Genomic DNA, 12,772 nt, shown 5'->3' with positions numbered 1-12,772 from the left:
CAACCGTTCAATTTAACTTTCGTTTCAGCGCGACCTTTTAGAACTTGCCCGCCGCACTGATACGTTTCGATGTGCTTTCCATAATTTTCCGCAGTGTAGCCAGTCTTTTTATGCTAGAAAAAGCATGAAAATAAAGTCATCAAGATTTTGAACACCGTTATCGTGACACGTTTCTGTTCGTCTTCCGATTCCTCTTCGACATAATGCAAGCCGTATTTTTCATCCAAAATCGGAGCGATCAGTTTCTTCGCTTCTGCATACATCCTGTTGTCATGAGGCATATCAACGTTCTTGTCCCAAGGAAGCTGTCCACCTGGCATCTTGACACTTGCTAGAACTTGTCCGCAGTATACACACGTGTCTAGCCTATTTGTTTTATATTCGTGAGCGATGGCGAGGTTCATTCCCGTCAAGACTTTCAAACAGCATGGCGGCTTTTAACGGTTCTAGTTTCTGAAAACTATAGAAGATCAAAAAGGAGTAAGAACCAGTCCTGTGCAAGAGCTTTCTCGTTATATAAATTCTCGCCACATTGAATACCGGCTTCGTTACAGGTCATTTCAAAGTTCTCCTCGTTGCTATCAAAATTAAAATTCGTCAGCTTGAATTTCCTTGACAGCCGCATAAGATCACTTTTTTCCAATTTGTTTTCATTTTGATAAAACATACAGTCGGGGCAATGAATGAATCGAACTCTGTCCCGAAGCTTCAGAAGAATTTCTAGCCGATCTGGCCATTTCGCCAACCGACCGATTTTCTCGGCGCCGAGCTCTTGGAGCAGCTCTTTTCGGACAACAAGCGGGCCGTTTCCGACGTCGCAGTGCATGGTACTTTTGATGGACTTGTAGTACCCGTCCCAGATGTCCAAAGTGTAGTTGCTCACATGAACATGTCCGCAATGACTCGACCAGTGACCGTGCTCGTCAACAACGGCTCCAGAAATTATATCGGCATTTTGAGCTTCTGCTTCTCTGACCATTCTGATGAAGTTTGCATCGCTTTCCTCAAAGTCAAAAAGATCGACTCCAAGAAAAACGTAAGGCGTTGATAATTTTTTGATCGAAGTTTTGTTCATTCCAGTTTTTTCGATTTTCTCGATGATAGATTTCGGGATGCCGTAATTGATGTAGCTGATGACATTTTCCGGAAATTTCGGTACGCCTGTGCACTCGGTTGTCCAGTGACTGCTTTGGGTACTTTCCAAGTGCTCAGAAAGCTCATCGCAGACGAGTCTTCGTGGAGTGTACCCTCTCCGGCTTGTGTCGTAGTTTTTTCGATCGCGCTGGAATTTTCCAAAGTTGTTGATTACCGGGAGATCTTCAAAAGTCACATTCTTCGCATCATCCGGAATAACAGCTTCTTCCCAGTCCGTAACGAGCAGTTGCCGGGCTAAATCTCCCGCAGTGATCTCTTCTTTCTCGTCAGAACAACTTTCTTGCGCCACAACTGATATTTCACTAGAAGCTTTTTCATCAGCTTCACATTCGACAACAGGACATTCTTTTTGCTTTGGACACTTTTTCTTCTCACACGGTTCGCAAACATCACAAACCTCACAAGCCGCACAAGCCGCACAAATTGCACATCTTTCGCAAACTGGACACTCCGGACATTGCGGCTCTGGGAGGCTTACTTTTATCGCTAGAATAATTTCATCAAGCACGAGAGTAGTATCAGCGTCGAGAGTTTGGTCCAAGTGATCTTGCCAGATTTCTTTGAGAATGTCTCCTTTTGGCGACGAAAACTCTTCATTCAGCTTCACAAAGTCTCTTACCAAGAAAAACGAGCAAAATAAAATAAAGACAAAAGATGCAAAATATGTTAGGTGCCTCAAAGGTAACATTAAAAAACAAACTCGTCATCTGAAAATTCCTTAACTCCAGTGCATCAAGAAAAAGTCGGTACCGATTTCCCTCGCGGGCGGACTTTTATTTTGAAAAATATACTTTTTGGAAGATTGATTTTTCTGTTCATTTATTGACAGATATTTACAAGAAGTACAGTAGCGCTGAGGTAGATATTTATATAAGAGTTAAACTGGGCTTAGCTTAGAAAGGGCTGTCTAGCAGAGGTCGCTGGTGCGTAATAGTCAGTGTATTCGAATTCGTAGTGTCGATTCAGCGGCTGGCTGTAGCTTGAATCCGACAAAGTGCTCGTCGTCGTCGTGGAAAGAGCCGCTGGCGACTGGCGGCAGCACATTCTCCTCCATGTTCGCAGTGTTTTGTCGCAGCAAATCCAAGTGGCGGCGGCGATGCCGACGAGAAAGCTCATCGCTGGCTTGAGGAAGATGATCAAGTAGCTGTTTTCGTCGAATCGAGAACCGCAGCCTTGACAGTTGAGATCTTTTTCCCAGGCGTCTCGGAACTCCGACTCGTAGAAATAGCAGAAGACTTGGATCGAAGCGGGAATCATGTAAAGAACGGAGAAAATCGCGATCTGAAACGAAATTGAAAACCATGTTTTTTTCGTGATTCTGCGAAAAGCAATATTTTGCTGTATTTTGTGAATTCTTACCTTGACGATGAGTTTCTCAAGCTTCTTGGTCTCCCTATCGTGCTTCTTTTTCATGGTATTCCTGATTCGGAACAAAGAGAAGAAACCGACGATCAAAAAGAGGCCCCCGGCAGATAAGTATACAACTGAAAACATGGCCGTTACAACCTATTCAAAAATGTCTATCGCATACCTAACGGGGCCAGGATGAAAGTGTGCATTTGCTCGATGTTGTTGTTCCCAACCGAGCAGATGCCGAGGAAGGGATCTCCGTCGACTTGGTTGGTCACCATGATGAGAACCGTCTGAAGAGCGGGAATGGTCCAGGCGAGCACATGCATGTAGGAGCTGTAGTTGCTGATTGCTTCGCAAGACCATTTCATGCCGGCGGCAAGGAACCAGGCGAAAGTGAGCATCACCCACCTTCAATTGGAAATTAAAAAAGCTGCAGGTTGAAGAAATAAACTCACCAGATAGAGGAAGCCATGCCAAAGTAGTAAATCAAAACAAAAACAAGATTGCAATAAGCAGTTCCTCGTCCGGGTAATGCAAGACGTTCAGGATGAACAGCGTCGCAGGCGACAACATCTCCTCCGATCGAATATCGCAAAATGTATCTAAAAGTTCAAGTAAGAAGAGAGGATCTAAGGACTGCAAATGTACTCACCCAGCGGCGATGAAAAGGTAGCACAAGCTCAAGTACAAGATCGGCCTTTCCGGATACGAGAAGCGTTGGGGGTCGAGGCAGAAAGTGCCAAGGACGACGATCGTTGCAAGGGCGACGATAACTGCTCCAGAAAGAACCCACGAATCGAGGAATCTCCTCTTGTCGTAGGAAAGAAAGGGAGAGCGGCAGGTTCGTGCGCAGCCACTGACTCCACCAGTCGACCACTAAAGCAAAAGGTTATTAATCAGCGCTCGGGCAATTAATCGTCTTTTAGGAGCGTGGAAGTGATCTCGCTCTCTGCCAAGCAAACAAAGATGTCCTTGTCAAAAGTTTTGTTTTTACTGTATTGATGGTCAAGGTGAAAATAATCCAGCCATTCATGCGCTATTCAATAGTTTACTACTAATTTGAAGCTACTAATTATGCAAAAAGCAGGAGAAAACATATGGTAATCGGCCGCAAGTACGTCCGATACATTTCACCCTTCGCCGAACAAATTATCGGCAGACACAGCTTGTTAGGGCCCTAATCGCGTTTTCTGGCTAAAAGTCACAAAAAGCACATGTTCAACTTATCCAAACGTGACAGAAACATGAAACAAGCAAGCTAATCCTATTACCGACTTCCTCTTTTTTACCCTTCTTTCTAGAGCTTTGATAATTGCTCCAAAGTTGCTCAAAAGTTGAAATGGTCGAAGGTCGTCTGGAATGATTGACAGACAGTTTTGACAATAATCTGGCAATAGCGACTGTATGATATTGGCTTTGGAGACGGGCACAAACTTTCCTTGTTCAAGTCAGCGATTTGTGGATTCGCGAAAATTGCTCCCCTGACCCGTGTTTTCTTTGTCCTTGATAGGGAAGTTCTTGTAAATCGAAATCAAACATTTACTGAAGAAATGCACTTCCATTTTTTGGAAAATAAAGTCAGCTTGAGAAAACACAATTGAAAGAAAGGTGTTTCTACATTTTGAAATGCAACTTCAATTATTTAATTTTTATTTTCAAAAAAGCCATTCGATTTCTTCATCGATTCCCAGGGTCATTGTTGTGTCAAGTCAAAAGGTCGTTGAATTAAAAAAGTTAAGCCTAAAGACAACACTTTGACCGTTTGACGCATGAATTAGGTTCCCAAGGTCATGAAGGTCGCAAATTGACCAAAAAATCGCTACATCCGACACCTTTAAATTCGGCCTTAGCGGGAAAAGGTCCTTGATGCGGAGCATTAGGAATATTTTTAAGCGGAAATGTGGGGTTCCGGATTATCGGGAGGGGAACAAAGGGGGTATAATTGAGGAGAAATTGTGGTCTAAAGTGGTTACTGGATCAATTTCAATTTTATTTAAGGCTTTTGCTGTGGGTTGAAATATTCAAAGTTCCGAAAGAAATTGTGAAGTTTTGATCTTCAAGCTTGAAAATTCAGACTCGGAAACGGGGACTCGGTTTGGCAAGGATACAAAAATTATTTCTTTGTCGATTTTAATGATCCCGAATCAGGCTGAAGTTTGCCTAATCCCCATTGTACTCCGCGTTCGAGATCTCTCTTTTAGCGGAACTATCTTTTAGGGATTTCCCTCGACTCAAGTCGACTTCATAACTTTGCCACTTGTGGCGATAATTGGATTATCCCACGTCCGAGGACTATTCATGGGCATCCGTTGGAAAGAGGGCCCTACAAGTGTCCCGTAAACTTCCTTTTTTCTAAAGGGGATTTTACTCCGTCTCGTCCCTCCTTTTTCCCAACAAAAGAAAACTCCAAAAATTTTGGGTTCTTCCGCTCTCGGAACTCAAAAGAGCGACAGTTGGAAGGTAAACTTATGTTAATTTTGAAAACAAAAGAAAACGATAACGTAAAGATTTTGGCGAGCGCGCTAAACAAATTCACAAGAAGGTGGCAGTTTGTGAATACTCCCCTTTCAAAGTCGTTTTTGCAGAACTTTGACGTGAATGCCCAAGCAAACATTTTACCCCGGAACAGATACATTCGGCACCAAACGCCGTATCGATGCTTTTATGTTTTTAAACTGCTTATTCGCGGCGGCCCTACTGACTGAAATACTGATAAGCTTTGTCTCCTACAGGTAGATTATCTGGCTATCTTGGCTATTTCGAAAGAAACCCCAGTATTTCATGCATATTCTTTGAAGTAACCGGCATATTCTCGAGCTATATAAGAATTGCAAATTTTGCTTTATTTTCACTTAGCTGAGCTGACCTGCGTGAAAAATTCTCTGAGCTGAGCTGGCCTATTTCGGAGCTCACTAGGTTGAGCTGAGCTGAGCTGCCCATTTTCAGAGGTCATTGAGCTGAGCTGAGCTGAGCAGACCCTTATTAGAGCTGAGCTGAGCTGGCTGAGCTGAACTGAGCTGTTTTTACTGTATTTTTAATAGTAAAATTGTATTAAAATCATTGAGCTGAGCTGAGAAGATCGGATCATTTTCGAAAATGACTGAGCTGAGCGACTGCTCAGCTCACTCAGCTCAGCAAATTTGCAACTCTGAGCTATCTAAGAATCCCTTTTTCCATCTGAGGTCGCTAATGAAGCTGGAGTACCCCTGTATGAAATTAGTAAATAATGATCTGGATTAGCCTAAATGGCCCTATTTGGCGAACTCCCGCTGGGAAGAAGGGCTAAATTTTATGGTTTATCAAAATGTTTGCTTTTCGATTTTTGGCGAAAGAAACACTTTCCCAGGCCGTCAATGCTGATTCCGGAAGTGGATCAGTAACCCCCTAAAACTGTCCCGAATAGTGAGCGACGAGGAAATTGAGTAATTTTCGCTCAATTATTATCCGACGCGAAATCATAAAGATTCAAATAAAAAATACTTACGGCGCGTAGATCAGCCTCGAAGCTTGGGGATGAGGATTTGGTCAGGTCGATCAGGTGGCGCGAGCATTGGCAGTTTCGGCAAGAAGAATGCCGGGTGTTTGAAGAAGGGATGAGATCTGGGAGCTCGACTCTTTCTTGCTTCCTTCCGAAATCGTTGCACAACTGATCTTCAGGGAGAAGCTCGCAGTTCATCTTTTCCGGCCACTGAAGGGAGAAAATACAGTATTAGAACAAGATCCATTGATTTGAGAAATCAGTAGTGAGGAATAATCGCTGTATGAAAAGGATTCTCACCTCAAATCCGTGCTCATTCATTATGGGCTCGCAGCCAGCGCGAGCGCGTTCGCACAGAAATCGACAGGGCGGGAGGAACTTGTGGTAGTCCGGCATGCAGACTGGAGTGTACAGGCCGCAGAGGAATGGTCGGAGATCGGCGGAGCAGCCTTTTTGGACGAGGACGTAGAATTGATGCGCTTCTGCGATGACTTCCTGAAATAAACAGATCATTTTCGAATGGAGGAAGATTCATTCTCAAGCTCTTTGGAATGTATAAAGTGTTTTGTATTCAACTCCGCGCGAAACTGCCATAAAGCCATTTTTAAGTTTTAATATGTTTGCTCACCATTTGAGTTTGAAGATGAAACGGGGAGATTTCCATTGAGGTGTAATTATATCCAATTCCCTGGCACATTGGGACCTTGATTTCTTCGCATTTGGGCGGGCGGCCGAGATCGATGTCGCCGTCGTATGGCGATCCGAACTGGACAGAGGTTCTACTCAACCTTTCAAGGGTATTTAGGGGCGTAATAAAGTGTTTATGTTATTGTGAGTGCTCGGGCTAAGTAGCTATTTATCCACAAATATAGTAAGTCCGCTATTTTGCGCCAAAACCTCGCAAAAGGCGGCGAAAACTGGAGTAGTATACAACATGTCCTCATGCATAAATACCAGCACCTGGATGCGCAGCCAGGTGCGAGTTCTATTGTATTAGGCACGAAAAAGTGGTCAGAAAATATAGGTCAGCCCGTTGCTCAGCTAAAACTCAAATGCTCTGTCTGAAATGAGTCTGATTGGTAAATTTTGAACATAAGCGGATCTTATTGGCTAATTCTGAATAGCCATGTCAATCCACAATTATCCCCGCTAAGGGTCCTTGGGATCTTTTTAACTGTATAGTTGCCACATATGGACTTAGGGCGCTCAATCACGGGGCCATATGGGGATCAACATATGATAAGAAAGACTTTGACGGGCTCAAGGGGGTGATCAGCGGTGCGGACGTTGCATCATTCCTTTCCAGTTATATTTATGCTGGCTAATGCTAATCCAATCGACAGATAACTAATCCATCATTAGCTACCCGTAGCTCAAGGTGAACCTTTTCCTGATCTCCAATTTGCCAAGCAAAGGCGGTAAAGGGCAAGATAAAGGCTTGAATTTTCATTTCGTTTTCGTTGTTTTCGTGTTTGGCAGTAGTATAAATCGGAAACTCTCGGTCGCTATTTCATCGTTCGGAAGTTTCTAAAAAACTGATTATTGAAGACGGCAGAACTCGTAAATCTACAAATCTAAGCACTGGCGATCAGTCATTTATGGGAAAAAGCGGGGGATATCCGCCTGGATAGAGAGACGATAGATCATTTCAGACGAGATGATGATCATCTGACGTAAAAGAGGACCACCAGTCAAAGAAAGGATAGGTGGCCTAGCTATCCACGGAGAATATTACCAATTAATCAATATCCTCGTAAATCGATGATCGCATAACTCTGTAAAGCTGAAAAAATGATTGATCAATTACAATCAGGGACACACTTTTATAGACCCACGGCGGGAAACACAATGGCCCCCTCAAAAAAACTGACCCAAGGATGTCAAATGTTGAATGGACTTATTGTGGGGATTTAGAATCTCCGGATTGATTTACAACTTTGGACGCCAAGGAAGCGTTCTCTCTGCCAGGTACACCCTTATTCAATCCACCTTTACCCTCAGAGCGGATGTCGCGAGTGACACTTTAACAGTCTTCTTTCCCTTGTCGCCGGAAATGGCAACTATAGCACTTGCTATCCAGCTGCGTCAAAAATAGTTCCTAATCGGGCACCCAGGGACGCGCACTCCCCTCAGGGGGTGCTAAGTAAATCAAAAAAAGGTGCTCTGGGAGTGTACATAAAAATTTTGATCAAATATAAAGAAGGCAGTAAACTGGCGAGACTCAAAAGGTCAAAGTCTCGGCGCGAGGTTTGAGCACTTCCTCCGGGAACTCACTCCCCGCAGGGCACGTTCCGCATCATTAATCCCACTGGATTTACGCCGCGTTCGTTGACGGTAGTGGCGATCGACTGATCCCACCTATCCGGCCTCTGATCGTCTATCGCGCGTCATGCATGTCGATAAACTCATAAGTAATCATCTTATCGCTACATGCTGGATCAGCTCTTTCTGTGTTTATTGATCGCAAATCCACGGATATCAAAAAAAAAAATTGAAAAGGATCAGTGCCTAAATTTTTATCGACTGTTTGAAATTAAAAATCTTATATTTCCTTTATGCCCAGTAGAGAGATACAGTTACTTGTCATGGAACATACGTATTATGTGTTGGATTTTAGTACCAAGTCGAAACAAAAGAGTAATTTATAAACTAAAGAAAATTTTCAGTAGATTATGGTTCTTTGCGAAGATTCTATTTTTATACCTGAAAAACTCGAGATGGATGATTCTCTACGAAATAAAAACGTCTCCAACTTTCCATGATAAATAAAAAGATGCTGATCATCTGGCAATAATTCGCGCTAATCCAAAAATCGTAAAAAATTAATGATTACTACGTGCGCGCAAATTTCAGTGCCAACATTTCTGGCAGAAGAAAAACTCAATTAGAAATTAATGGCTCTCACCTTTTCGCTAAAAAAACTTCTTCGTAGTTATGTTTTCTTGTCTCTCTCTCTCTTTCTGATACTGTATCTCTCTATCTTCTTTCAGGCTTTTTGAAGGGTAACTTCCGGTTTTGGATTTTGGAATGTATAATTGAATATTTGGCTGTCGAGAAGCTTGAGGAGGTCTTACTCCTTCTGCGAGCGCGACAAAAAAGTGCGACGAGCGCCACTCTTTTTTAGGGGGCGCTGCCAGAGCCCCCCGCTTCGCGAGAATTTTTTTGGAGGAAGTAGGGAGCCGAGGCCCATCTAGGCCATTTCGGCAAGGTTGACGAGCGTGACCGTGAAATCTGCCCTCGCTATCTGACAGTCAGAGTATCAATCACTCTGAGAAATTTTGGCTGCACCTGGAATTTTGGGGAAACTGGAAAATTTTAATTTCGGAGTTATAAATTATTATCCCTCTTTAAACCCCTTTTCGTAATAATTCGCTAGGGAAGTCATGCTTACTAATTATGAAGAAATGTCTTCTACATATTGTCTTGTTGAGCGAAAATACGGAATATTTGGTCGACTGCGTTTCCAAAAGGCCTTACAGATGGAGCGAAGAGTGTCCGAAAAAGGCGTACATTTGAGTAAGTTACTTTGACAGGGGCGCTGGTTTGCCTGTAAATAATGCATCACAGAAAGAAATATTTTTCCTGCCCTGGCGGGAAAATATAGAACGATTGTTATAAGGAATGACATTGAGCTAATCTCATTACCATCTTCTTTTCCTCATTTCCTCGCTTCCCAAATTATCAGAACTCAAACGCAACAGAGAGAGAAAGAACAGAAGACTATTCCCACTATTCATGAGAAAAATTATGGCTTCAAAGTTTCAAAGTTGAAATTGTTCTATAGAGAGACCTCTCTCTTTTGATGCTGCTGAGCATCAATAGAAAATTATAGCGCTAATTGGGGCGACGAAAACATCAATCAAGAACCGTATGAATTCCAGAGTTCGAGTTCATTTCGAGGCTGGATTTATATGAACATATCGAGTTGCAAATTTCCTGAGCTGAGTGAGCTGAGCGGTCGCAATTTTCACTCAGCTCAGCTCAGCTCAGCTCAATGATTTTAGCACAATTTACTACTAAAAACACAGTAAAAACAGCTCAGCTCATCTCAACCAGCTCAGCTCAGCTCAGCTCAGAGAAATTTTTACTCAGGTCCGCTCAGCAAAAATATAGCAAAATTACCAACTCTGATCCATGGGGGATCCCTTAAAAATATATCAAAACGAAAGGTTCGCGCTAAAAGGTTTTCGTTTGATTTGACATTTGATGCACTCGTCTACCCAATTTTCGATAAAAAGCCATCAACAGTCGCACGGAAGAAGTCAATCACGCGGCTGAGGATCCATGCTCCTGCCATCGATGGTAAGAATTTGCAATTAATAATGAGAGACTTTGCGGTTACGTTTTCGAAAATCGTGTTTTTAAAATCATGCATCTGGTAGAGGGAAAGACTCACATCTAAAGAACAGTTTTGTTGACGTATTTTTTGTTCTTTTCATATAAATTTTAAAATGAGCGATTATGAGAGACTGGCGACTGGTACAACGCGTCGAAATAAATCGGTTCCTTGCAAAGTGAAAGTACGGCCCCTTTGAGAATTTGTCAGAAAGGGACGTTTTTAGAGACGGTGCTCGCTGCTGCAGAATAAGAGAATGACCAGACGGCATACAGTCGCTTCGGGAGGGCTCTTGAGGATCTAAAATCGAGCTATTTTTTATGATTTTAATGAATTTTCTTCATAAAAAGAACCCTAACTCGAGAATGACCTGGGCCCAACATGTGCCGCTCTAGGCCGATTCATGAAGTTTCTGGACCACAGTAACAGCCAGAGTAAGTACATCAAGCGACAATATCAGAGTGTGAACATGTTCCGTTGTCCAAATTAAACAGCAGATTTTGGATTTCAAATTGACTCGGGCGACAGCTCAATCAGTCGCGAATCAGTGGACCTGCCTGGCGTACTATTCCTTTCGCCACATTTTCCAATCGCATAAATATTTACGCATCGATTTTTTATTTGAATTCTTCTTGCTCCACTTCGTTTTTTACCTCCGTAAATTATCAATGGTAATCGAAAAGTGACTGATTTAGAATTATTTTTTACCGAAATTTGGCTATTTTTGATGAGATTACTGTATTTACTCGGAATCTGGCCCCGCCAACCTGAGTAGAAAACCTGAATCAGGGTTTGAAGTAACTAAAATGAAAAGCCGCATAGCGGCTTTTTCAAAAACGAAGCCGCAAAGCGGCTTCGCCATAAATCAAAATCAGATAGAAATAGTTAATTTTCGTTAAAAAACAGATCCTGACTCAGGTTTTTTACATAGGTTTGCACACGGCAACCTGTGTAGAAAACCTGAGTCAGGGTCTGAAAGATCTAAAACGAAAAGCCGCGTAGCGGCTTTTTCAAAACGAAGCCGCAAAGCGGCTTCGCCATAAATCAAATTATAATTGAATAAAATTATTTTTCTTTTTAAAAATCCTGACTCAGGTTTTCTACACAGGTTGCCGAGCCCTGCTCGGAAAACCTTTATTCTGATGGCAATAACTTTGACCCACTGCCCATCAAAATGACGAGTATCTACTTTTTTGACATAAATATTTGAAAAACTGAATGTTATGCGCATTTACTATTTGTGCCCGTATTCGAAGATCAGCAGAACATGCATATTTGATGTGATTATTTTCGATCTAAAAAGGGTTCCGTCATGGAAAGTGTCGGTTATTTGCATCTCACCGCACTCACTTGAAAATGGCCAGCAAACAAGTTAACCTCAGGTCCACTTCATTTAGGCAAAATTAAAATTCAATTTTCATTTTCATCGAGGATAAATGCAGCGGAGGCCTTTAACCAAGTGTAGGTTTTCGACGAGAAACTACCGGAGAGAGACGATTGTCCACAACAGATGGAAAAATATCACAAGAGGTACTAGACGCCTGTTTGATTTTTGGGACATTCTTTTGACTTCTGAGGCGAAAAAGGGGGGCTTTGATGATGTCGTGGACGCATGTCATTTATGGCCGCTCGGACAGGAGCAGTAAAACGATTCCACTTTTAGCGATTTGATTTCTAACGGAAGTGATTTTGTATTTTGCCAGTTTTTAAGGTGCCCATTTCCCATTAAAATTTGGAGGATCAAAAGATCGGAAGCAATCTTCAGACAAGCTAAATGGAAGCTAAATGGAAGTAGCCGAAACTGGATCTTATCAAATGAATTTTTTTAACAAACTATGATTTATTTTTAATAGCAAACATTCGAACTTTATAAGCTGGGCTGGCCAACCTATGTAGAAAACCTGAGTCAGGGTCTCAAAAGGTTGAAATGAAAAGCCGCGTAGCGGCTTTTTAAAAACGAAGCCGCAAAACGGCTTCGCTAATATACCCATTACAATCAATCCAAAATTTTGGCGAACCTGCGCGGCTTTTCATTTCAATTCTTTCAGACCCTGACTCAGGTTTTCTACACAGGTTGCCCAGCCCAGTTTATAAGACTCTATGTTCTTAGTACCTAATGTCTCAGAACTAAAATTTAGACCAAATATAATTGCCATATTGGCGAGCTCTTTCATGTTTCTAGGTGCTTGTAAATAATAGATCCGCTAACTTTGAGGCCCTTTAAACACTCGTTAATTTGAGAATATGGCGATCTCAATCGTCTGTCACGTGTGTCTCATTTTTTGCTCCATTTGGTGCTTCCACCCATCAGAAATATGCACGATCCATTTTTTATTGATAAAGCCTGGAGCTGACGGAATTAAAACGCCATCAACATGTTCAAATTGAGTCGATCAACTCCAGAATTGATCCAAAAACAATTCCACTAAACACCTTTTTTCGCCAAAAAA

The 12,772-nt window shown here is 42.3% G+C and overlaps 1 protein-coding gene across 1 annotated transcript; it reads right to left on the bottom strand.

Annotated features, from left to right (window-relative positions):
* Positions 1–1,969: 1,969 nt before the first annotated feature.
* LOC145696530 (frizzled-5-like) lies at positions 1,970–9,040 on the bottom strand. The gene is made up of 10 exons (XM_081773578.1): positions 8,892–9,040; positions 7,380–7,513; positions 6,615–6,755; positions 6,287–6,481; positions 5,993–6,196; positions 3,161–3,384; positions 2,964–3,110; positions 2,687–2,916; positions 2,515–2,639; positions 1,970–2,436 (listed from the first exon to the last, which is right to left on the bottom strand). Exons 2-10 carry the CDS (start codon positions 7,434–7,436, stop codon positions 2,044–2,046), a joined length of 1,716 nt encoding a protein of 571 aa, XP_081629704.1. The 5' UTR covers positions 7,437–7,513; positions 8,892–9,040; the 3' UTR covers positions 1,970–2,043.
* Positions 9,041–12,772: the final 3,732 nt, after the last annotated feature.

The sequence above is a fragment of the Oikopleura dioica genome, chromosome 2 (genome assembly GCF_907165135.1).
Source record: "Oikopleura dioica chromosome 2, OKI2018_I68_1.0, whole genome shotgun sequence".
Lineage (NCBI taxonomy): Eukaryota > Metazoa > Chordata > Appendicularia > Copelata > Oikopleuridae > Oikopleura > Oikopleura dioica.
Note: the sequence above shows the minus strand (reverse complement) of the source record. Positions and strands in the feature narration are given on the sequence as shown.